Source organism: Scyliorhinus canicula, chromosome 11, assembly GCF_902713615.1.
Source record: "Scyliorhinus canicula chromosome 11, sScyCan1.1, whole genome shotgun sequence".
In the NCBI taxonomy this organism is placed as follows: Eukaryota; Metazoa; Chordata; class Chondrichthyes; order Carcharhiniformes; family Scyliorhinidae; genus Scyliorhinus; species Scyliorhinus canicula.
The window spans coordinates 50,592,763-50,617,018 of NC_052156.1; the positions used below are offsets into that span (position 1 = coordinate 50,592,763).

The following is a 24,256-nucleotide window of genomic DNA, read 5'->3' on the forward strand; positions in this document are numbered from 1 at the left end:
GCCAGTGGACAGGGTGACCACCGCCATTAGATTCACTAAATGGAACCTGACATGTTTTCACTCTTTCATCTTTTGCTTTCCATCTGGATATGCTTTTCTTCTATAAAGTGGAGTAATTTAATGCAGAATTAACATAAAAATGGAATCTTGTTTTCATAAATGTCATTATTTTGTATAGATTTGTTCCTTTTGTGCAAATATTTGTTTGTCTACTGGCACTTAGATAAAAATATGAACCATTAAAATGGTATTCAATATTAGGATTTTGTTCAAAATATAAGAGATGAGACACATTTTCGATACCATCTTTCTAGCTATTTGAAAAGGGTTCCTGCAATCTTTTTGCTTTTAACGGTTTTTATTTTTCCTTAAAAACCTGAGGTTCATCAGTTGCTGATGTTCTTTAAGAAACTGTAAGTATGGTCAAATTAAAAACAGACTGAGGATCACATTGCATGTCAGGCTACTCTGACCTTGGTGCCATTTTCTAAAATTTCTAAAGTACAGCCCTATACATCATTTCTTTACAGATTCAGCATGAACCTGCATGAAAATTGTTATGCCATGGTTTAACCCAAGCTTGGCGCCCTTTTTATTCTCCAAAAATATTGGTTGTATGTAAAATAGGCATTTAACTTTTTTTACTTATTCGCTTTATAGTTAATAACCATTAGACAGGAATGCAATTTATTCAAACAAGTAGGGCATAAATACAATTCATTTAAGAATTTTGCTATACGCATATTGCACATCTGCAGTAGATTAATATAAATTTCCAGCAAAAAAAAAGATTAAATTGTGGCCATGGCTGTTTTAAGACTTTCCTTGGAAATATGCCTGTGAAATGTTACAAATGTAGAGAGCATGGACGAATTTGCTTGCAGCCAGGAATTCTTAAACAAAGCAATGTGACATCGAACATACCCTACCACAATTGATTCCAGGTGCTGGAAGCGAAAATAGACTGAGGGAGAGAATTGGGGGAGATAAAAGCTCATTTAAAAAATAAAGGACAAAGGGCACGACTTAACTAAAGGGGAACAAAGTCCCATGGCGAACGTGTTCAGCCACGTGTTTTCTGACGCTCGTAGTTAAATCGGAGCCCTCAGCGGGGAACACGTGGCCGAGGCCGCACATAGCCCCATTTTCTGCACTGTGGGGCTCCGTTCGCCGGGACTTATTGGTGTCCCAGTTTCTGGAGTTCCCGACACAACCCCTGACACCCCCAACCCCCAAATACCTGCACAGGGCACCCCTGGCCTGATCGCTGCCACATGAAAAATGTCAGCTTGACACCTTGGCGGTGCCAACCTGGTACCCTGTCAGTGGCACCTGGGCACCTTGGTAGTGCCAGGCTGGCACCCAAGTGGCAATGTCAGGGTACCAGTGCCAGGGGCCCAGGTGGCACCCCTGGCACTGGTACCCTCACAGTGCCACTAGTGCCACAGTGCCACCCTGTCCAGAGGGCAAGCACCTGGGGGCCTCCGATCTCCTGGGAGACCCCCATTAGTGCCATTCTATCTGTTCTTCATTTATGGAGCCATATTCTGCGGGGGTGCGCTGCTTTTCAGGTGCAACGTGGCCATTCGATCACGCCAAATATGAGCTTTTAGCAAACATTGGACTTCAGGTTTCTTTGTGACCTATTTTGAGATGAATTTCAATTTTTTATATGGCGTTAATAATTATGGAGGAGATTTAACGGAAATGAAACAGAGTCCCTTGTTGCGTATTTCGCAGGATGTTTCCTTGAGCTGGTTGCGCCATGAACGACCCTGCTATAAATGGGACCCTGCTTCATTTCCGGGTATCGGCAGAGACTGGTCCGCCGATGCTGTACTTAGTCCCATTTCCTGCTCCACTCACCAGTGCAGGAAGAGATCAGGGCACCATTTACAAATAGCACCCCGTTTGCTAGACCCTCCCACCACGGCCTCCGGACTGCCCCAACTCACTAACAAGGGGGGTCATCAAGCTGCCCACACCTCACCGCATAAGGGCAGGGCACATCCGGGCCCAATCCCAGGCACGGATATGATGTCACCTGAGCACTGACACATGCACCCATAGCACTGTCAGGGTGGCACCCAGGTGGCAATGCCAGGGTACCCGGGTACCACCCTGCCCAGAGCCAGGAGCCCCCAATCGCCTGGGAGTAACCCCCCCCCCCCCCCCCCAAGTGCCAGTACAGCTGGTCCATATTTGTGGAAACCGGTGCTAAACAGGGCCTGCTCAGGGTCTCCGAGGCAAGGCTGTTAGGTCCTGGGTGCTGGATACATCCGGCGTATTAAACTGAAACTAACTGCTCACCTGAATATGCAAATCTGGGTCCTGACCTCAATGAGTGAGATCCAGATCAAGCCGTCTTGTGAGATCTCGTTAGATATCGTGAGGCATGATCAGGCAAGTAAATCTCCCGAGAGGCCTCTCACGAAATTTATTGACCTCGTCATGTCCTAAGTCACGTGTGGCGTGGCTGATAGATCGCACCCGATAAATGTGAATGAGATTCTCAAATCACCTTCACAGTGTAACATACTTTTCTGGAAAACAGTTCTTATTCAATTTTTTTCCTCACTGTCATTCATGTTAGTCAGTTGTACAGTTTGAAATCTTAAAGTAAATTGGTTTTAAATAATAGGTAAGTATAGGTAATCTGGTATTTTATATTTAGAATCTACCAAGATAGTATGGAACTGTAATACTGAGAAATGTTAGGTTGAATTAGTGTTTCAAGCTGAAGGATATGTAAATCTTTGTCCCTTCACTTAAATAAATGAACTTCAAAGTGAAATAGAATTGGATTTATCCTAATTTCTATGCGGCAGGGATTTTCTTTCCCCTAACTTTTCAGCTCCTTGGCCATATGTCAAACATTCTCCGAACCACATGAAGCCAGCCATCTGATCCTAGTTTACAAATCACACCTCAAGTAAGAGTGGTGCATGCCAGGAAGAGTGCCTTTCTCTTGTTTATTCTGAACAGTGCTTTTGCTGTCTGCTGCAGCTGTTGTACTTACTTTTTGCCATTCTTCGACATGCCAGCTATAATGCAAACATTCTCCAGTTTGACAGTGCTGAACTGAAGCAGGTTTCGTAGATTGACTGCAGTGAGAATCTTCAATGCTCTGGTTTGCGATCTGGCAGAAAACGTCTCGTTGCTGAATTCCACTTCCACATAAGGCTGAGCACTGCAGGATTTGTAATGGTAAGTGTTGGTATGAAACCTATTGTACCTTAATGCAAACTTAATTGAAGCTTTCCTTAATAAATAGTCTACATAATGCACTTTCATAAACTAAAAATTAATATGGTACATCTGGTCTACTGAAGCACACTATATTACTATTGTCACTGTAACATTTGAATGCGACAATAGTCTCTGGAAGACAGAACAATTCAGCACTAATAACAAATATGAATAATATTATGGAAAGTCTGTCGTTGATAATGTAATCACATTTTATCTTGTTATGGTACGAATGTCTAAGTAACTATATAATCTCAAATTACACACTAATATTTAATGCAGCATTATTCATTTGTCTTTATGAAGTCTATTTTTAAAAGCAGTGCTCTAAGTATGGTTCGACCAGGTCTGACACAGCCTTTTGCCCTTTTTCGGAACTCTTGGCTCTTGGGCAGAGTAAAACTCAATTTGTTAAAATCAGGAAAGCAAACTTCTGTGACGTTAACCATGTACTGCAAAATGAATTAAATTAATAAACACAAGAATAACTTACATCAATAGTTTAAGAGCACTTACTTAAATTACTTCAGCAACTTGTAATCACTGCTGTAATTTATATCATTCAGGAATTTGGGAACTCTGCCCGGTACATGGGGGAGGGGTAAAAGTGCTTTTTGGTCTTTTTCCCAAGGCAGCGAAAACATTTCTGAAGTAAGAGTCTGTTAAGTCACATAAAACTTATCTGGCCTACAACTTAGTTTAAATAATTAAAATTCAAGTTATTCTTAAATGTTGAAAGTGGAACACGTTGGGTTTTCTGATTTGCTTTAAAATTATGTCATGTGCTGTGGACTTTACCTATCAAATGATATTTTCAATTTAATGATAGATTAGCTTTACCAGTAATTTTTCTCGAATCTGGAGGAACACATTTGTCGATGTCAAAAGTGCAAGTAGCATGGATTTCTTTGGAAAGGTTAAAACAGGATGTTTAAAAAGTGTAACTAGTATATGATACTGATTTGCTCCGAACTGTGATTTAAAAAAGAAAGGCCATTTAATTTCAAACTCGTAGATGGTATCCAGCTGCGTACATGTCAAGTTGTATTTTCCTCTTTCTCAAATAATGGGTGAAATACTAATGCTCCATTATAATTTGCAATCTGCTATTAAAAAATCCTGTGAATTTTGTAACATGCATTTCCTGAGAATATATTTTCATTAGGCATTCAAGAAGCAACAACAATCACTTTGAATCTCCAATAGCATCTGGGACTGGATTTTATGGCCCCTGCAGTATGTATTTTTGGGAAGGGAGCACATATAAAATGACGAGCAGGTAGCCCACCACCTTCCTGCCAAACTAGTTCCCAGCCACTTCCCCAGAACATGGAGGATGGGTATTAATGGTCACTTTAGGACTTTAATCTGCCTCCACTGCTATAATAAGTTAGGCGGTGGGAGACAGGTGAGTGGGAAGAAAAAGGGAGGCACAATTTGGGGGTATCTTGTGTGCATAAGGAGCATCCCCTGAGATTGTACCCCCTCCCCCACTCACTTTGTGCCTTCTCACCTGGGCTCTAAAACTCTCCAACCCCCTGCCCACCAGATGCCAATTCCTTTCCACCCAGAAAGCCTAGGACTTACCTGGGTCCAGGTGCCATCGGTCTTCTTTGTTGGACTGTTTCCAGTCCCAGTAGCACCCGCTGCTGAGTTCCAGTACTGCTGGGACTACAAAAGCTGCTGCGCAATCAAATCAAGTGTGAGACATGTTTCCATTGAGGGACAGAAGTCCCACTCTCAGGTAGTTAAGGCCACCCAAAGCAAGTTACTGTTGCAGTGCAGCCTTATTTAAAGTTGTTCCGTGTGACTGATTTTTCTAAGAGAAATAGCCACCCCTCCCTTATAATTCAGCACCTCGTTTCCACGTTGAAATGTTCATTTATCCAACTGTAGAACGATTTGGGGCGAGGGGAGAATGGTTTTAGTGACATTTGGGAAAATCTCAGTTTGCCAGTATGACCTTAGATGGCCTCATCCCTTTGCAATTAATTTTTTGGAAGCAAGATTATCAAGGTATTATGGAACACAGGTATACAATTGGAGTTAAAGTACCTATTAGCCATGACCTAAGGAATTGCAGAACAGCCTTGACATGCTGAATGGCTTATAGTTGTTTCTGGGTTCCCCGTACCTGTATACTTGTATTAAGGGTTCTGCTGTGCCATGATAATGCTAGTGTATATTCAGGCATTACACGGAATACAGATACATTCAGAACATATGTTAATATTTAATGCTAAATTTTCTGAGTTAAAATTGCCTGTGCAAAGATATCTCAGCCATCAGCAGCACATCACTGATTTTCTGATACATGCACTTTGTTCCATGTCAATTCATGTACTTAGACAGGACGAGGAAAGTGAAATATCTCAGTGTGTTGGTTGTCATAGAAACTGTCATGAAAAGTGAAAAATTGCAAGTAATTTGATTTCAAGAAATGTGAAAAAGGAAATAAAAGGCAAAGAAACAATCCTAGCTTAGCACCCTACATAAAATGCTCAACTGCGTATTAACAAGAAATTGACAAAATAGATTTTGAAAAAAGTCCATAATATATTGTAAAGCTAATGTTGCAAGGCTCCCTTAACAGACATAATGGCCATAATTTCCTGAATCTCGTGCAGGACTTACACCAAAGGAGTAAAACATACACCTTTTGCTGGCCCATCAAATTAATTGTCCCGACAATTCTCACGGCGGGCGAGATCAAGAGATTTAGGCTCACATTTTACACTGATTTCTCCACCACTCTTAATACAACCGTGCGACAAAATTTCCTGCAGTGCCCATTTGCTTGTGGTGGAACATAGAAACCAGTGTTAAAGGAGTGCAAATGCTGTGCCATTTATCGGATAATGGCAAGCGGTGGATATGTTCTGCTATGGTACCTCACCCTCAGGGCACTTTGCTCGGCTATTAACTCTTCCTCTTCATCATTATAATAAAAGCAGCATTCCAGGTCAACAAAGTAACTAAAATTGTTAAAACAACACTGGGATTTGTTTCAAGCAGTTTAGAATTCAAAAATAGCGAAATGTTGTTAAGGTTGTGTGGGGCTACACATAAGAATACTGTATATATATATAGTTCTGGTTTCCATATAATAAAAAGGACATGGAAGCACTGAGAAAACGTGAAACAGATTAACACGGATCATCCCAGAAATATTACAGCTACTGGGAAAGATTGAACATGTTGTGGCTTTGTACTTCAGAAAAGAGAAAACCTACAGAGGTAAAGGTCTTTAAAAGTATAAATAGATTAGACAGGGTAGATGTGGAAAGATTGCTGGGATTGGGATATCATGAGGTCCCACAGAGTAGGCTGGTAGGCAGAGGAAATGGGGACAAGGAGTAAAGTTGGTGGGGTAGCAAGTTTGGTGTGCCCATTACAGTCCCACCACAGGTGACATTTTTACAGTGACAGGGAAGATGGCGCATAGCCTGGCTGATTTTCGGCTGAAGGCCCTTAAGTGACTATTTCAGGATCACATTGGTTTCTTCACACCGACACTGGTGGGTGGATATTTTGCCATGTGGGGGAGACCTCCAGGCAAACCCTGGTGGCATCCTTGTGGATTTGGGAGAGGCAGCACCTGATCAGGCAACTTGTAGCTCACAGGAGGCCCCTTGAGCAGTAAGAGCCACCTTCTAGAATAGATCTTCCTACAACGACCCTCCACATTGCAATGAAATGGCTAATCTCCTTCATGTCCTTAAATTTCAGCTACATGGTTATCAGGTGACTTCAGATCATACTCCACTTTAATCTTGGGGAGCATACATACATCAACATGTTACTAATGTAAATCAAGGAAACCCACATGGTCTCTTACATGAGGGACAGAACTATGTAAATAAGAGAGAGAGAGAGAGTTCAGTGGGTGTATCTTTGAAGTGGTGCAAACAGTCAAGGAAATTTGTGCGTCATGATGTTTTGACAGAAAACTTGAGACAATCAGTTACACGCAAATGTTCAGGGAAGAAAATTGATTAACACTGCTTCTAAGCTATATTTAATATGTTACTGTCCAGGAAATCCATGGCCAATGAAATACGTATGGTGCAGAGTGAACAATAACCAGTGATATTCTTAACACTGTCTTAATAATGCCTAAAATGTTGTTATATTTAGACTGTAATGCTTGTTCTAATTGCAAAGAAAATACTAGAAAAACAGATTCACTATATCAGGGTTGATATTAACGGCCCCACAAAGGAGGGAATTGATAGGGGAGTTGCTGCATAAAAATTAATAATCAGGAAACATGTTCTCAACCCACCGTCTTTACGTGGCAAGTTGCGTGGCATGGATGTGCCCCCTCTTGGATAGGCAGAAAGCTTCACGCAATATTTAAATGGGATTGCCACGGTGCACTTGGAAGCCCAATTTAAATTTTACAACTACTGGTCGGCTTTCTGAGGGTTCGAGAAATCTGACACCCGATGAGGGACGGATGCAGCTGGCTCCAGCAGATCCTTGCATCCTAGAGAACCGTGTGTGGGCCAGGATAAGCAGCATTGCTTTCCCTGGTCCACCCTTTGTGGAAGTGTTTCCTAATTTCACTCCACGTTTTAAATTTTTTTTTAAATTTCAGAGGCCTTGATACCTGTGGGAAGTGAATGGGGTGACTGTTATGGACGTAAAACCTGAAAATATGGAAATGGCTGAGGTCCACAGAAACTGAAAAAAAGGCACACCTCTTGTTGCATAGACATAGAACATACAGTACAGAAGGAGGCCATTCAGCCCATCGAGTCTGCACCGACCCATTAAGCCCTCACTATCACCCTATCCCCGTAACCCAATAACCTCTCCTAACCTTTTTGGCCACTGAGGGTAATTTATCATGGCCAATCCACCTAACCTGCACGTCTTTGTGGGAGGAAACTGGAGCACCCAGAGGAAATCCACACAGACACGGGGAGAGCGTACAGACTCCACACAGACAGTGACCCAGCGGGGAATCGAACCTGGGACCCTGGCGCTGTAAAGCCACAATGCTGCTTCGAATTAGACCATGGCGACTGCTGTAGAATCAATAGTAGATCAAGCTTGACTCCTGATTCACCATGACTAGTTTCCAAAGGGAAACTAAAACAGATACTCGGCCCAATGTTTACATATGTAAGGGACCTAATGCACACATGAATCCTGTGCATATTCTTTACCGTGTACCAAACTTGCTTATTTCATAAATGATTTGTAATCAGAGGGCGATGATTTATTTTATCATAGCCTTTTCTCACAAGAGTTTTTCATCAGTTTTTCAAAATGTAACACCAAGGGCGAGATTCTCAGACCCCCCTGCCGGCTGCCGTATTCTCCGGCGCTGGTTTGCGGGCAGGGGCGGGGTTTATGCCGCACCGGTTGGGGGCCGTTGGTAGCGCCCCCCTCCGGCAATTCTCCGGGCCCCAATGGGCTGAGTGGCCACCCTTTTACGGCCAGTCACGCCAGCGTGAAATGGACATGGTCCATCACGGCGGGACTTGGCTTGTCGGCTGTCTGGCGGGGTCCTTGGGAGGGGGGCAGAGGAATTGGACCCCAGGGGGGGGTTCCCACAGTGGCCTGGCCTGCGATCGGGGCCCACCAATCTGCGGGCGGGCCTCTGCCATGGAGGCACTCTTTCCATCCGTGTCGGCCTCTGTCGGGCTTCGCCATGGCCGGTGCTGAGAAGAACCCCCCTGTGGAGGAAACATGGCGGTGGTTCTGCACATGCACCAGAACATGCCGGCGGTTCTGCGCACGTGTGCGACCACGGCGGCCCTTTGGTTCTGGTTAGCGCGGCGCCAAACCCTCCGGCGCCGGCCTAGCCCCCGGAAGTGCGGAGGATTCCACAACTTCCGGGTGGCCCAACGCCAGAGTGGTTCGCGCCGTTCTTGACGCTGCCGCGGGCCATCGCGCCAAGTGCGGGAGAATCCCGCCGCAGTTTCTAATGCAAGGTTTGCACTAATATATGGAAAGAGCATGGGGGGGGGATTCTCCCAGTCCTGGGCCGGGACGATGAATCCCCGCGACCGGGCCACGCTGCCCCGACGGCAGCATGCGATTCTCTGCAGAGCAGAGAATCGGTGCCATTGGCACCGGCGTGTTTGGCAAGGCGCCCGTCACAGGCCGCCTTCTCCGGCCGGGGGCCTCCTTTCCTACGTGCTGGCCCCTGTAGCCAAGCGCTATGTTGCCGGCACGTTGAAGGAGGCCACTGCGCATGCGCAGATGCAAAAATGCGGATCCTATGGTGCACAATTTGCGAAGGGATCAGCAGCTGGAGAGGCGGGAACTGCTTCAGCGCCGTGCTGGCCCCCTATAGGGGCCAGAATTAGTCCTGGCAGCTGCCCGTTCACGATGCTGTTTACGACAGCGTGGACACTCTGCCGCGGGATTAGAGAATCTCACCCCATGTTATTATGTCAGAACAAGATGTTCTAACTTAGTTCCAATTTAAGATGTGGATAAACTGGTCCTTGCAATTTCTGTTTCTTTAGAAGGCAAACTGTTTCCAATTTAATGGGGTCACTTGAACCACCCATACTCCGTAGTCATGGTGTACACATGTCACGTCTGTCACTGTGCTCTTTCCTGTGCTTTATACTTGGGAATACACATTTCCTGAGAGCTAACCACAAAAATGCGGCCCAAAATATACTATGCTGATTTCACAATTGATTTAATATTAGTATTATCTATTCATACAGAATATTTTTATAAAATTAGGCCCCATATCTGTGGTAGCATAGCCCCTTTAAGGCATGATCCTTTCACGGGCCACGTGACCGGCCCAGAGCTTATGGGGATGGAGCACGTGAACTTTAACCTATCAGGTGTTTAGGCGCTGACCTCGCTTTTGCGAGTTTGGGCAGAGTTAGCCTGGGAGTCAAGGGGACTAGATCTTTGTAGTCATTGTTCTGATCTAAATAGATCAGATAAACATTTTGTGTTTTTTGTAAATGTTCTTAGTTAAATAAATCACCGTTGTGATTTGGCACTGCCTTGTCACTTGCCCAGCAATACAACACTATCTCATGGTCATTTTTTTGTTAAACCAGTCACAATATTTCCTGGTAGAGAGAGCAAGGGCCTCTTCATAAGTTCTTGTTATGGTGGGTTTTAGGTTTGACCAGGCGCTTTGGGCACAATGTAGTTCTTGGTGTGTGGTAGTCACCACTGATGTATATACTGTATATATATATATATATGTGTCTTTTACGGTAAGGCTCCTGCCTGCTGGCTCCGCCCAGTAGGCAGAGTATAAATATGTGCGCTCCCCTTACAGCAGCCATTTCGTCAGCTGCTGTCGGAGGCTACACATCTCAGTGTAATAAAGCCTCGATTACATCCTACTCTCATCTTTGCATAATTGATAGTGCATCAATTTATTACACTGAGATTTTTCAGAGATGGACCTCCGCATCAAGCCGGATCGCCTGCAGCTGCATCCTCAAGCAGACAATGCCAAAAAGGACTTTGAACATTGGCGAGCCTGTTTTGAAGCGTACATCGGGTCTGCGTCAGACACAATCCCAGAAGCACAGAAGCTCCAGATTCTGTACACGCGGCTGAGCTCCAATGTCTTTCCACTCGTCCAGGATGGGCCGACCTACGCAGAGGCCATGGCACTACTGAAGGAAAACTACACTCAGTGGACGAACAAAATCTACACCAGGCACCTCCTCTCCACGTGGCGCATACTTCCTGGTGAGCCGGTGGAAGATTTCAGGCGTGCCCTGCTCACCCTAGTTAGAGACTGTGACTGCCAGGCCATTTTGGCCATGGAACACTCAAATTTGCTGATGAGAGACGCATTTGTTATGGGCATAGGGTCTGACTACATCTGCCAGCGACTCTTAGAAGGGGCCACGCTCGACCTCGCGGCGACCAAGAAACTAGCGCTCTCACTTCGGTTCCATCACGCTATATTCAGGCCTATGCCCCCGACCGCGCAGCCCACCCCCTCTGTGCATTGTGGACTCCGCAGACGACCGCCCCATCGTGGGCCCCATCAGCGACCACCCTCAGCCAAACCCACGCCTGTGCCACGCGGCAGCCAACCAACCGGGGGGGGGTCCAAATGCTACTTTTGTGGGCAGGCAAAATACCCCCGACAGCGCTGCCCAGCGCGGAGCGCCCTCTGCAAGCCCTGTGGCAAGAAGAGACATTTTGCTGCAGTGTGCCAGGCCCACTCAATTGCCGCTATTGTCCCGGACCCCCCATGTGCGGCCAGTGGGCGCCGCCTTCTTCCCCTCCTCGGACCACGTGCCGCCAGTGGACACCGCCATCGTGCTCGGCTCACAACACGTGAGGCCCGTGGGCGCCGCCATCTTGCCTCCCCCATGACATGTGTAGCCCGTGGGCGCCGCCATCTTACGCGACTCAGGACCCCTGCCTGTCGGGCACCTCATCAGGCCACTCATCGCCTGCAACCGCCGACGACCACTCATCGCCTGCAACCGCGTCTCGCCTCGGTCACGATTCACCAATCTCGACCACACAGCCTCGTAACCGCTTCAACTAAAGTGAAGGTCAATGGGCACGAGATCTCCTGCCTGCTGGACTCCGGGAGCACTGAGAGCTTCATTCACCCTGATACGGTAAGGCGCTGCTCCCTCGTGGTACACCCCGCTAAGCAGAGAATCTCCCTGGCCTCCGGATCCCACTCCGTGGCGATCTGGGGGTACTGCATCGCCCCCCTCACTGTCCAGGGCGTGGAGTTCAGCGGCTTCCGCCTCTACATCCTCCCCAACCTCTGCGCTGGCTTGCTACTCAGCCTGGACTTCCAGTGCAACCTTCAGAGCCTAAACCTGAAATTTGCCGTCCCCTACCAACCCTTACCATTTGCGGCCCCGCGACCCTTAAGGTCGACCCGCCTTCCCTTTTTGAAAACCTAACCCCGGATTGCAAACCCGTCGCCACCAGGAGCAGACGGTACAGCGCCCAGGACATGACCTTCATCAGGTCTGAAGTCCAGCGGCTGCTTCGGAAAGGGATCATCGAGGCCAGCAACAGCCTCTGGAGAGCCCAAGTGGTAGTGGTCAAAACTGGGGAGAAAAACAGGATGGTCGTTGACTCCGGTCAGACCATCAATCGGTACATGCAGCTCGACGCGTACCCCCTCCCATGCATATCTGATATGGTCAATCAGATTGCATAGTACCGGGTCTTCTCGACAGTGGACCTGAAATCTGCCAACCACCAGATCCCCATCCATAAGGCGGACCACCCACACACCACATTCGAAGCAGACGGCCGCCTTTACCACTTTTGTAGGGTCCCCTTCGGAGTCACCAATGGGGTCTCGGTCTTCCAACGGGAGATGGACCGAATGGTTGACCGGTACGGACTGTGGGCCACCTTCCCGTACCTGGACAATGTCACCATCTGCGGCCACGATCAGCAGGACCATGACGCCAACCTTTCCAAATTTCTCCACACCGCCACTCTCCTCAACCTCACGTATAACAAGGAGAAGTGCGTGTTCAGCACAAACCGCTTAGCCATCCTCGGCTATGTGGTCCAGAACGGAGTTCTGGGGCCCGACCCCGATCGCATGCACCCCCTCGTGGATCTCCCCCTCCCCCACTGCCCCAAGGCCCTCAAACAATGCCTGGGGTTCTTTTTGTATTACGGCCAGTGGGTCCCAAACTATGCAGACAAGGCCCACCCACTCATCCACACCACAGTTTTTCCCCTGATGGCCGAGGCTCACCAGGCCTTCAACCGTATCAAGGCCGACATCGCCAAGGCCGCGATGCACGCGGTCGATGAGACGCTGCCTTTCCAAGTCGAGAGCAATGCATCAGACGTCACTCTGGCCGGCACCCTCAACCAGGCAGACAGGCCCATAGCATTCTTTTCCCGCACCCTCCATGCCACCGAAATCCGGCACTCCTCCATCGAAAAGGAGGCCCAAGCCATCATTGAAGCTGTGTGGCATTGGAGGCATTACCTGGCCAGCAGGAGATTCACTCTCCTCACTGACCAACGGTCGGTGGCCTTCATGTTTAACAACACACAGCGGGGCAAGATCAAAAACAACAAAATCTTGAGGTGGAGGGTCGAGCTCTCCATCTACAACTATGTGATTTTGTATCGCCCCGGTAAGCTCAACGAGTCCCCCGATGCCCTATCCCGAGGTACATGTGCCAGTGCACAAGTGGACCAACTCCGGAACCTGCACGACCACCTCGGTCACCCAGGGGTCACCCGTTTTTACCATTTCATCAAGGCCCGCAATCTGCCCTACTCCATCGAGGAAGTCAGGGCAATCACCAGAGACTGCCAGGTCTGTGTGGAGTGTAAACCGCATTTCTACCGACCAGACCATGCGCACCTGGTGAAGGCCTCCCGCCCCTTTGAATGCCTTAGCATTCATTCTCAGTGTGGTCGATGAATATCTGCCACCGTCATCAAAGCCCTCAACACCATCTTCGCTCTGTTCGGCTTCCCTGCCTACGTCCACAGCGACCAAGGATCCTCATTCATTAGCGATGAGCTGCGCCAGTTCCTGCTCAACAGGGACATTGCCTCGAGAAGGACGACCAGCTACAACCCCAGGGGAAACGGGCAGGTGGAGCGGGAGAATGGGATGGTCTGGAGGGCTGTCCAGCTGGCCCTACCCCGCTGCAGGAGGTCCTCCCCGACGCACTTCACTCCATTCGGTCGCTCCTGTGCACCGCGACTAATGAAACCCCCCCATGAACGTCTCTTTGCCTTCCCTAGGAAGTCCACCTCCGGGGTTTCGCTACCGACATGGCTGGCAGCTCCAGGACCTGTTCTCCTCCGTGGACACGTTCGACTCCACAAGGCGGACCCGTTGGTTGAGAGGGTACAGCTACTTCACGCCAGCCCGCAGTCTCCCTCAGGGACCTGGCACCAGCTGGTTCCACACACACACCCCCCCCCCCCTCTGCCCCGGCGCCACCCTCCCTTCCACTGGTGCACCCCACCGCAGCCCCCGCTCCAGGACAATCCCACCCGGGGTGAAGAGGATTTCGACACGCTCCCGGAGTCACCGAAGACCAAGTCGCCGCCTGAGTCACTACCAGCACTGCGGCGCTCTCGACGGCAGATCAAGGCACCGGACCGCCTGAGTTTGCAATATTATCTGTAATTTTAAACACAACTTTCTGCATATAGTTCTCCACCACCCCCGCTGGACTCATTTTTTAACAGGGGGTGAATGTGGTAGTCACCACTGATATATATACTGTATATATATGTGTTTTACGGTAAGGCCTTTGTACTACAGGTATGGGGGTAGATCCCTGCCTGCTGGCTCCGTCCAGTAGGCGGGGTATAAATATTTGTGCTCCCCGTACAGCAGCCATTTCGTCAGCTGCTGTAGGAGGCCACACATCTCAGTGTAATAAAGCCTTGATTACATCCTACTCTTGTCTTTGCTTAATTGATAGTGCATCATGGTGGCTGGAGTTAGAGAGGTGGCAGTGGAATCTTTAAAGCTTTTAGTGTTCATTTTATTGCAGGATTGGTATTGTCTCTCTCGCTGCTTACGGGCCAGGCTGGAGATCATAGATCGGATAAGGGAGTGATTGGTTGAGCCAATCACTGTCAGTACTTGTCATGACACACGTGATGTGGACATCTGTGACATAATGAAGCATTTGCCAGTGCTTGGACTGGGTGTTGCCATGAGGTCTGTGCTCGCCTTGCTGTTGAAAAAGAGTGTTAGGTCATATCCTATACATTTAGTCAGGAGGAGCACTTAGAGATTGTTTTGCCTATTCCTTCCATGTCTATTGCATCTTTCCAGAGATTCACATCCTTCCTGACTCTGGCATTGAAGTCTTCAGAGGATCTGTTTGTCCCCTGCTGGAACGTCAGGCGAGGGACTGCTCTAAGTCAGTGTAGAACCCCTCTTTGGTCTTGTCTGTTGTATCAAGTGTAGAAGGGGCCTCACGGTAGCATGGTGGTTAGCATCAATGCTTCACAGCTCCAGGGTCCCAGGTTCGATTCCCGGCTGGGTCACTGGCTGTGTGGAGTCTGCACGTCCTCCCCGTGTGTGCGTGGGTTTCCTCCGGGTGCTCCGGTTTCCTCCCACAGTCCAAAGATGTGCGGGTTAGGTGGATTGGCCATGCTAAATTGCCCGTAGTGTAAGGTTAATAGGGGGATTGTTGGGTTACGGGTATACGGGTTACGTGGGTTTAAGTAGGGTGATCATTGCTCGGCACAACATCGAGGGCCGAAGGGCCTGTTCTGTGCTGTACTGTTCTATGTTCTATGTTCTATTGCGCTGATGACAGTAGCATGCTTATTCCTTGTTAGGGTGAATAAATTAGCCCTCATTTATCCCAGAGGGGAAGTCGCTGAGGCAAGCTCTTGTTGGCAAAGCTCACTCCGCAGAGGTGTCATTCCTCTTCTGGAAGGTCCTTCCAAGAAAATGTGTACCCGCTGTCCTTTTCCTCTCACAGATACCATGCCCCACTTGGGGTGGTATTGTCAATTTGCAGGTCCCCAAACTCCCATACGATGATGGCAGTGCAGTGGACAGGTCTGCCACTGTTGGGTTACCATGAGCATCCTGTCCTGATGTTCCAGGTCCCAAACTTCATTTTGACAAGTGGAGGATGGCTGTGTGTGACTTTTTTTTTTAAAAGTGGGGGGTGATTATTGCACCCCAAATATCACATGGTCTTGGCAGAACGTGGCCCTCCCAGAAGGAAAAAACAGTAAAATGGCAGAATAAGAGTCCTGATCCAAGCTGTTTTTTCCTTCTGGGTCCCATGGCAAGAGCTTTGCAAGATGATTGGTGGCTGGGCTCAAGCCATGATTCATTAGCATGTTCTGTGCATGATCATGTGCAGATGCATATGTTCCTGTGGCCAGGAACACACTGAAGGTGAAAACTAGTTGAACCAGTAACCTGATGCAGGCTCCAGTAGAAGATAGAAGTCTCTCACTCAATGCAGCGGTGGGGGAAGGGCAGTAGACTGACCGAAGATACTTTAAATGTTGTCAGAGACATATTTTGGACTTATGGTATAGCCAGTATGGTCCAGAGCATTAAGTGTCTTCTTGAAGAGTGTAAGTGCAAAGCTATTGTTGACAAAAAATTCACCATGGCTCAAGAGAAAAGTAATGGTTCTGGACAAAGCCAGCAGTAGAGCATAAAACCTGACACAAAGAACAAATGGTGGGTAGAAAGAGTGCAGAAAATCCACCAACAACACAGCGATCAATGTACTGAACGGTTTCTTCAGTGCTGTCAAGGTGATCTGTGGCCTCAGCACTCAAGGGCCCACCCCTCTTAGAGCCAAGCATGGGGCGAATATCACAGAGAGCCAGAGTGTGCTCACTGGAGAGAACATTTTGACAAACTCCTCAATCAGGACTCTTGTCTTCAGTTTAAAGTCGTCAATATCCAGTCTGACTCAGTTCTGACACTTTTCCGATCCAAAGAGAGGTTGAAAAATTTAAGCTATTTGGCAGTTAAAAACACCAATGCCTCTGGAGCAGATGGAATCCTTGCTGAAATTCTGAAACAGTATACACTCCTAATATGGATGCTCAAACTCATATCCCATATCTGCGAAACAGAGGACATGGCAGAGAATCTCAGTAAGGTTGTGATCATGACCATATTCAAGAATGGAGACATCCAACTGTAATGACTACAGAGGAGTATCCCTGCCGTCCACCACAGGAAGGATCCTCCTCTCAGTGGCTGAGGAATTCCCCCCAGAGTCACCATGTAATTTTTACTCAGCAAGAGGCACCTTAGACATGGGCCTAGATTCACCGCCACCCACTGCAGGGTAGCGGGGTCCCCGACACAGTGGAAAATTGAAAAATTGGGATCGGGGTAGGTGCCATTCCAATCACGATGCTCTACCCCCCCCCCACCCCCACCCCCACCCCCACCCCCCTCCCACCTCACCCGCTGGCGACATTCAATAACATGTTTGAGTGATTGGAATGCACTTAGTGATTGGAATGCACTAACCACTCTTTGATGTGGTTGATGTTTGGAAACATTGGGGTTTCAGTCACTCACCCGTGAAGGGAGATGCAGCTGTTTTGTGGAAGTTGGCAATCACAAACCACTACTAGAAATCAATGAATGTCTTGTAGCTAATGGATCTGAGAAGTTGAAACACGAGTCACAGCTGTTCTCTTTCTAGGAATGTAAACATGGGGCCTCCAGGCAATTGTTACAATTGTAATATATGTCACTGTCCCTGTCTGGACAGCTCTCTAGCTTTCTGGGGGTGTCCCTCTAGTTAGGGGGTCTCGGTGGGAGGGAACTTTTTTCCCCGGCCCCGCTGCCAGCCCCACACCGGTCCAGGTATCGGTGAGGATTCGGTGCCGATATTGGTGCCGAAAATGTCACAGTTCCCACGCCGACGTCAGCACTTAGTCGCAGAAACGGAGAATGCAGCCCAAGATATTTCCTGTAGTGCCAAAATGATGAAACATGTATTACATCTTATGGAGTGAATCAATGGTGAATGGCAAACTACAGGACTGCAGTTATGAAACCAAACATGCCAAAAAGATCCCTACTATTTGATCATATTTTGACTCATCTTTTAAATGAGCTTTCTCTCAAATTTACTGAAGCCTTCTGTACCATGCATTAAAAGGTAAATGGTATGATTCCACACTACCAACAGCAAGTCACGCTTGACATCAGCATAGGTTTAATATCCTCATTCCTTACTTTACCTCTCCCAAGTCACATGGCACACACTCTTCAACTGCAAGCCTTACCTTCATTTACTGATCTGTTTGCAGGAGATGTTGCTGCACAATGCTCACTGAAGGTAGACTGACAGAGAGGGCACCTGATCTTGAAATCCCTCATCCTTTTTGAGGACCCAATCAAGTAGTATTTTATTATTTTATTGACAGATGGCAAGGTCGATAGCATTGGGCCGGCACCAGATTAGGAATTGATAGTTGACACTGGCTACCTTCTGAAGTGTCACACTCTATTCGCTGCTTACATCCCCTTAATTTGAAAGAAGCAATGTGTACCCATTCTTCCTTCATCATTCCTGAAGATCCACCAGTGCAACTGGGGATACAGCCAGAGGAAGATGATAATGATAATATGGGCCTGAGGTGTTTTTTTCTTTATTGGTCTTTATGTTAATGATAAAGAAGAGAATGCAGACCAGCACACTCTAATTTCTAGTTGCTTCCTATGAACCTTTTTCTGTCCTGACAAACTCCAACTCACTACCTATGGCACTCCAACAGACTAGCCTAACAATTTTCACCGTGAAAAATTAAATAGTGAGGAATTGGTACAATTCATTGAGCAAGAGGGATATGGAAGAGTGGAAAGTAGGAACATATGTATCCTTCATAGCTGAGGTTGAAGAGATGGTTACCAATTACTTTGAAGTTGTGAGGTCCAGAGCCCATGAGCATTCATCTGAAAAAGCGAGCTGGAGCAATGTGATACTTATTTACAGGCTCTGAACCATCTTCCAGGGAAGTGAAGCAAATGTCAGGTGTAACTGTTGCTTAAAATGTTCATTGTGGCTCAGTGGTTGCACTCACACCATCAAGTTAGAAGGTCATGAGTTCAAGTCACACTCCAGAGACTTGAGCATAAAATCCAGGATGGTATCTCAATGCAGTACCAAAGATATGCATTACTGTTGGTAGTGCCATCTTTCAGATGAGATATTAAATCAAGCCCTCTCAATTGGATGGGGAAGCTTATTTTACTGAATAGCACTGGAGTTCTCTCTGGTGTCCATCTCAATATTTAGCCCTTAACCAGTGCCACTACAAACAGATGATCTGGCCATCAACACACTGGGACCTTGTTATATACAAATGGTTGCCATGATTCTCTACAGCGAAACCATTTTAAAAATAATTAAAAGCCATAAGATGCTTTGGAAGTGTGAAAGACTCAACTTCTTTGTTTTGTTGTTGTGCCTAATTTGCAGCAACATCAAAGAACCTTTGTCATCCTTTTAAGGCACCAATACCACAGTGGCAATTGGAATGAAATCCACATCAGATCGTCAACAGAGATGCAGCCAGGGATCAGTCAAGGAAATACAGATTTCAGCTTTGGAGGAAACAAAGGACAGTTAAGGAGGGTGGCATAGATCACAGCTTCTAGAGCATGGCAACTGCCATGTCTCAGTGTTATCATGGTTTGACAGCAGCCCTCAAATCACATACCCCAGTGGGGTGATAGATCCAAGGCTTAAAGAAAAGGCAAAGCTCGGCTCCAACTGCCTGCTATTTCTCAAGACTGCAGTACATGCCTCTCCCTACCAATCAACGTTGCTTCATAACAACTGTGTGAAAGAGACCCAAGCAACAGAGTCAATCCTCTCTTCCCTTCCTTCACTCATGTTTCTAACTCCCCACAATGGCATTTAAAGAAATAATAATTTACGGGATGTGGGCATCACTGGTTAGACCAACATTTACTGCCCATCCCTAATTGCCCTTGAGAAAGTTGTGCTGGTAGAATGCTTGAAAGCTGACACCGTAGGTTGTGATCTGTGGTCACCAATCTGATTCCATCATTTTAAAATGTGCTTCCCCAGTAGCATTGTGTCCATTCTTATGAATGCTCTAATAAATTAGAGATTATTTCTCTTTCTTGAGCTGATTGATAAAATAGCTTGAGGCAACATAAGGGAAAACTTCTGGCAATGAGTGTTTGGAATTAGAATGTACTACCCCATATGGTGGTGGATAAAGATTCATTCATCATAATCATGTGTGCTCTTTAGATTCTTGGCAAATACATGACAGTCATCTAACCTGGACTTATTGCTGTGCTTTTTACTGTGGGCAGGGCAAGGAGGCAGGCCTCAAGTCGACACAGATCAAGGCCCATGCTGTTGGCATCATTCTGAATCACATCCTAGCTGTCTAGACAACTGAACTAACTGGCTCCCAGAGAGAGATTCAATAGTAGCCTTCAAAAGAGAATTGAATAAGTAGTTGATTGAGCAAGAATAGTCGTGAATGAGGGAATTGCAGAGGAAATAACAGACTGGATTGCTTTTTGAAAGAGATGACACCAGCACTTATCGGCTAAATAGCCTCTGTGCTGTATTATTCTACGATTGGAAGCTTTAACTGTAGCAGCTGGAATGCAGCACAGTCCCTTAAGTACAGTTTTTTACGTTCCAGTGGATGAATCATCGATTTCAAGATGAAATCTGAATGGACAATTTTGTGCATTCTTTAGCAGTTATAGGCGACCGGTGGCGCAGTGGTTAGCGCTGCTGCCTCACGGCGCCGTAGGCCCAGGTTCCATCCCGGCCCCGGGTCACTGTCCGTGTGGTGTTTGCACTTTCTCCCCGCGTCTGGGTGGGTCTCACCCACAACCCAAAGATATGCAGGGTAGGTGGATTGGCCACATTAAATTGCCCCTTATTTGAAAAAAAAGAATTGGGCACTTTGAATTTAAAAAAATCTTCAGCTGTTATATAGGTAAGTTAATTAGCCACAGTTCATGCGAGACCATAGGCATCTCTCTGTTAGAGAGAGACAAGTAGTTAAATAGTTTGAGGGACACCATTCATATCAAGCACAGGGCAAGGTAAGGAAGCAGGCATTCATAAAGTAACACAACTGATATGGGGATTGAACCTGTGCCATTGGTATCCTACTGCAATACACTGCAACCACCTAGCCAATTGAGCTAACCAGACTTCAACCTCAAAATAGATGGGGTGGGATTCTCCATCCTGCCATCCCATTTTCTGGCGTGGCGTGCTCCCGCCGGCAATGGGATTCTCCGTCCTACCAGCCAGCCAGTGGGGTTTCCCATTGTGGGCAGCGCACGCTGTTGGGAAATCCCCAGGTGTGGGTGTGTTGCCAGCGCAATGGAGAATCCCACAGTGGAGAATCCAGCCCATGGACTTGGGATCACTTGACAGAAATTTACATCATACCCAATAATTAATTTTCAACAGCACCAATTTAGATTTCTATCCTCATCTTTCTGCAACATTCTCCTGCCCCATAAAGTGGTCCCGACCCCTGTCCCAGCGCTCCTCTGACTCTGGCTGTCTGTTAAACCCCCTCACCCAATATTTCCCTCACTGGTCATGTTTCCATAGCTTAAAAAATGTGTACATCTGTAACTGCAAAAATTGCACTTCTGTATCCAGATGGTAAATTTATAATAATATAGGGTTCATTTACTATATGTCTCTTTAATATAACTGATGAAATATTGGGTATAGCTGCAGTTTAAGTCATAAACGCTTCATGTTCCACTGCATTCCCATTGGAATACATTTTTTACATATCACACACAAAATTATTGGGCTTCAGTTTTCATAGAAAAAGAAACTAAATTACAAAATGTTATAATTATCCCAAAGTACTAATAACAATCTTAAAATCAAATATAATAAATAAATAATATAATATCGAATAATACATTCAAGTCACCTTGAAGCAGTAGCCTGCATTCAGGGCTGTGTTTTCTGTTGTACTATGTGTGGTGAATCACAGTCCGTGTTATTCACACTTATTATATATGATGTACTGTGTCTGTGTAAGCTCGGTATACGAGCAGTTGTGTGGCTCTGCCCCTAGTGGGAGATGAGGAGTTTGTACTGGGCTCCGCCCATGGCTCTGCCCATGGCTCCTCCCACTAACCGGAAGTATAAAGCCTGGCAGTCTGAGCCTGCCTGCCTGTTCATCTCGTCGCAGGCAGGCTCCGTTGTAAGATCATTAAAACCACTGTTCACTTCCAACTACGTGTTGTGTGAAAATGGTCACATCAATTTAATGATCTTAGGAAATAAGAAGAAATCGAAGGAACAACTCAAGAAACAACTATGGAATCAGCCCTCAAACCTAACCGACTAGAACTCAACCCGCAGGCTGCAGAGGCAAGAGAAATCTTCCAGCACTGGATCAAATGTTTTAAGACCTACCTGGCTGAATCAAGTACTCCAGAAACTACAGAGGAGCAGAAACTCAGTCTACTGCACGCAAGGGTGAGCCACCGTATATCTTCTCAACTAAATAGTACCAACTCGTATACGGGGCCCTAGCCATGCTAGATCGAATGTACGTGAGGCCCATCAACGAGTTCTACGCGCGCCATATTTTTACGACCCGCAGCCAGCGCCCCGCGGAGTCGTTAGAAGAATTCCTGCGGGAGTTAAAGATTTTAGCTCGGGACTGGAACTTGCCATTGGGGATGTGTACGTGGCAGGCCTCAGATCGAATTTTGTGCGCCAGCGATTGTTAGAAAAAGGGGCCCAGAACTTAGAGGACACGGTAGAACTAGCTACCACTATGGAGGTCTCATTCTGCAGCCTCAACCCATTCCCCGCAGACCAAGCGACCCCATCCTGGGCCCCCGACCAGCGACTGCCCCAGGCCTGCGCCACGCGGCCACCCAGCCATCACGCCGCCCCAGTGTGCCACTTTTGCGGGCAGCCCCAGCACCCACGGCAGTACTGCCCGGTCCGTAACGCGACCTGCAGCAGCTGCGGTCGCAAGGGACACTACGCCCGGGTCTGCCTGGCGAAACAGGCCTCCTCTTCTAACTCCCCCGCAGCCCAGAGCACCCGTTTCCAGAATCCACAGGCCCGCAGGCCCCGAAATGCTGCGGCCTGTACTCCGACTCCGCCCCCAAATGACACGTGCGACTCATGGGGGCTGCCATCTTGGCAACCCCCTCCACGCGGCCGGCCATGTGCGACTCATGGGGGCCACCATCTTGGGCGCCATCTTCCTCGCCGCCCGCCACGTGCGATCCACGGGGGTGCCCATCTTCTTCCAACTCAGAAATTCGACTAGAAGATTACGAACTCAGAGGGCAGTCATCACGGGGCCACTCCAGCACAGCTGATCGAGCCACCGACTACCCGCAACTCAGTTCAGTGACACTGGACCAGTCGCGTCCAAAGCACCTCCGCAACTCCATGTGTCCGTTGAAATCAACGGGTACAGGACACCGTGCCTCTTCGACTCCGGGAGCACCGAGAGCTTCGTACACCCAGAACTGGTAAGACGCTGTTCGCTCCCTATTTTCCCTGCACGGCAAACTATCTCCCTCGCTTCGGGCTCCCACTCTGTTCACCTCCAAGGGCGCACCGTCGCGACCCTAACGATCCAGAGCACTAGCTACTCAAACTTCCAGCTGTACGTGCTCCCTGAACTCTGCACCCCACTCCTACTGGGACTTGATTTCCAGTGTAATCTCAAGAGCCTCACACAGCTTCGGCGGGCCCTTGCCCCCACTCACTATTTGCAGCCTCGCCACCCTAAAAATTGACCCCCCTCCACTCTTTGCCAATCTCACGCCGGACTGCAAACCCGTAGCCACTCGCAGCAGGCGATATAGCCTGAAGGACAGGGTATTTATCAGAACCGAGGTCCATAGGCTCCTACGTGAGGGGATCATAGAGGCCAGTAACAGTCCCTGGAGAGCTCAGGTGGTGGTCGTCAAGACCGGGGAAAAATTCCGAATGGTAGTGGACTATAGCCAGACCATTAATTGGTTCAGGCTCCTTGATGCGTATCCCCTCCCCAGAATTGCAGACATGGTGAATCAGATCGCCCACTATAAAGAATTTTCCACGGTGGATCTGAAGTCTGCATACCATCAGCTCCCAATCCGCCTAGAGGACTGCCACTACACGGCGTTTGAGACCGACGGCCGCCTCTTCCACTTCCTCCGGGTTCCCTTTGGCGTCACTAATGGGGTCTCAGTGTTCCAACGAGCAATGGACCGAATGGTGGACCAGTACGGGCTGCGGGCCACGTTTCGGTACCTGGATAACGTCACCATCTGCGGCCACGACCAGCAGGACCACGACGCTAACCTCGATCGATTTCTCCAGACTGCCCAGAAACTGAACCTCAGGTATAACACGGAGAAATGCGTTTTCCGCATGACCAGGCTAGCCATCCTCGGCTATGTCGTGGAGAACGGAGTCCAGATCGACTTAACCTGCAATTTATAACCTGTAAATTGTAACTTGTAATTCGCAATTGGGAATTGGTAGACACATCACCCCCGCTGGACTCAATTTTT

At 47.7% G+C, this 24,256-nt stretch overlaps 1 protein-coding gene and 1 long non-coding RNA gene across 6 annotated transcripts in view; one reads left to right on the forward strand and one right to left on the reverse strand.

The window, feature by feature from the left end:
- Positions 1 to 24,256, reverse strand: part of adamts9 (ADAM metallopeptidase with thrombospondin type 1 motif, 9) — a 404,749-nt gene that overhangs the window by 94,489 nt on the left and 286,004 nt on the right. For all 3 annotated transcript variants that reach the window (XM_038810570.1, XM_038810569.1, XM_038810571.1), the window contains one exon: positions 3,020 to 3,190. In XM_038810570.1, the coding sequence (XP_038666498.1) occupies positions 3,020 to 3,190 (171 nt within the window). The remainder of the gene's footprint in view (positions 1 to 3,019; positions 3,191 to 24,256) is intronic.
- LOC119973081 overlaps positions 3,020 to 24,256 on the forward strand; it is a 131,124-nt gene continuing 109,887 nt past the window's right edge. For 2 of the 3 annotated variants that reach the window (XR_005462229.1, XR_005462227.1), the window contains exon 1: positions 3,092 to 3,207. This is a non-coding gene — a long non-coding RNA (uncharacterized LOC119973081). Of the gene's footprint in view, positions 3,208 to 24,256 lie in introns of all 3 variants that reach the window. The other variant, XR_005462228.1, reaches the window with a different exon arrangement.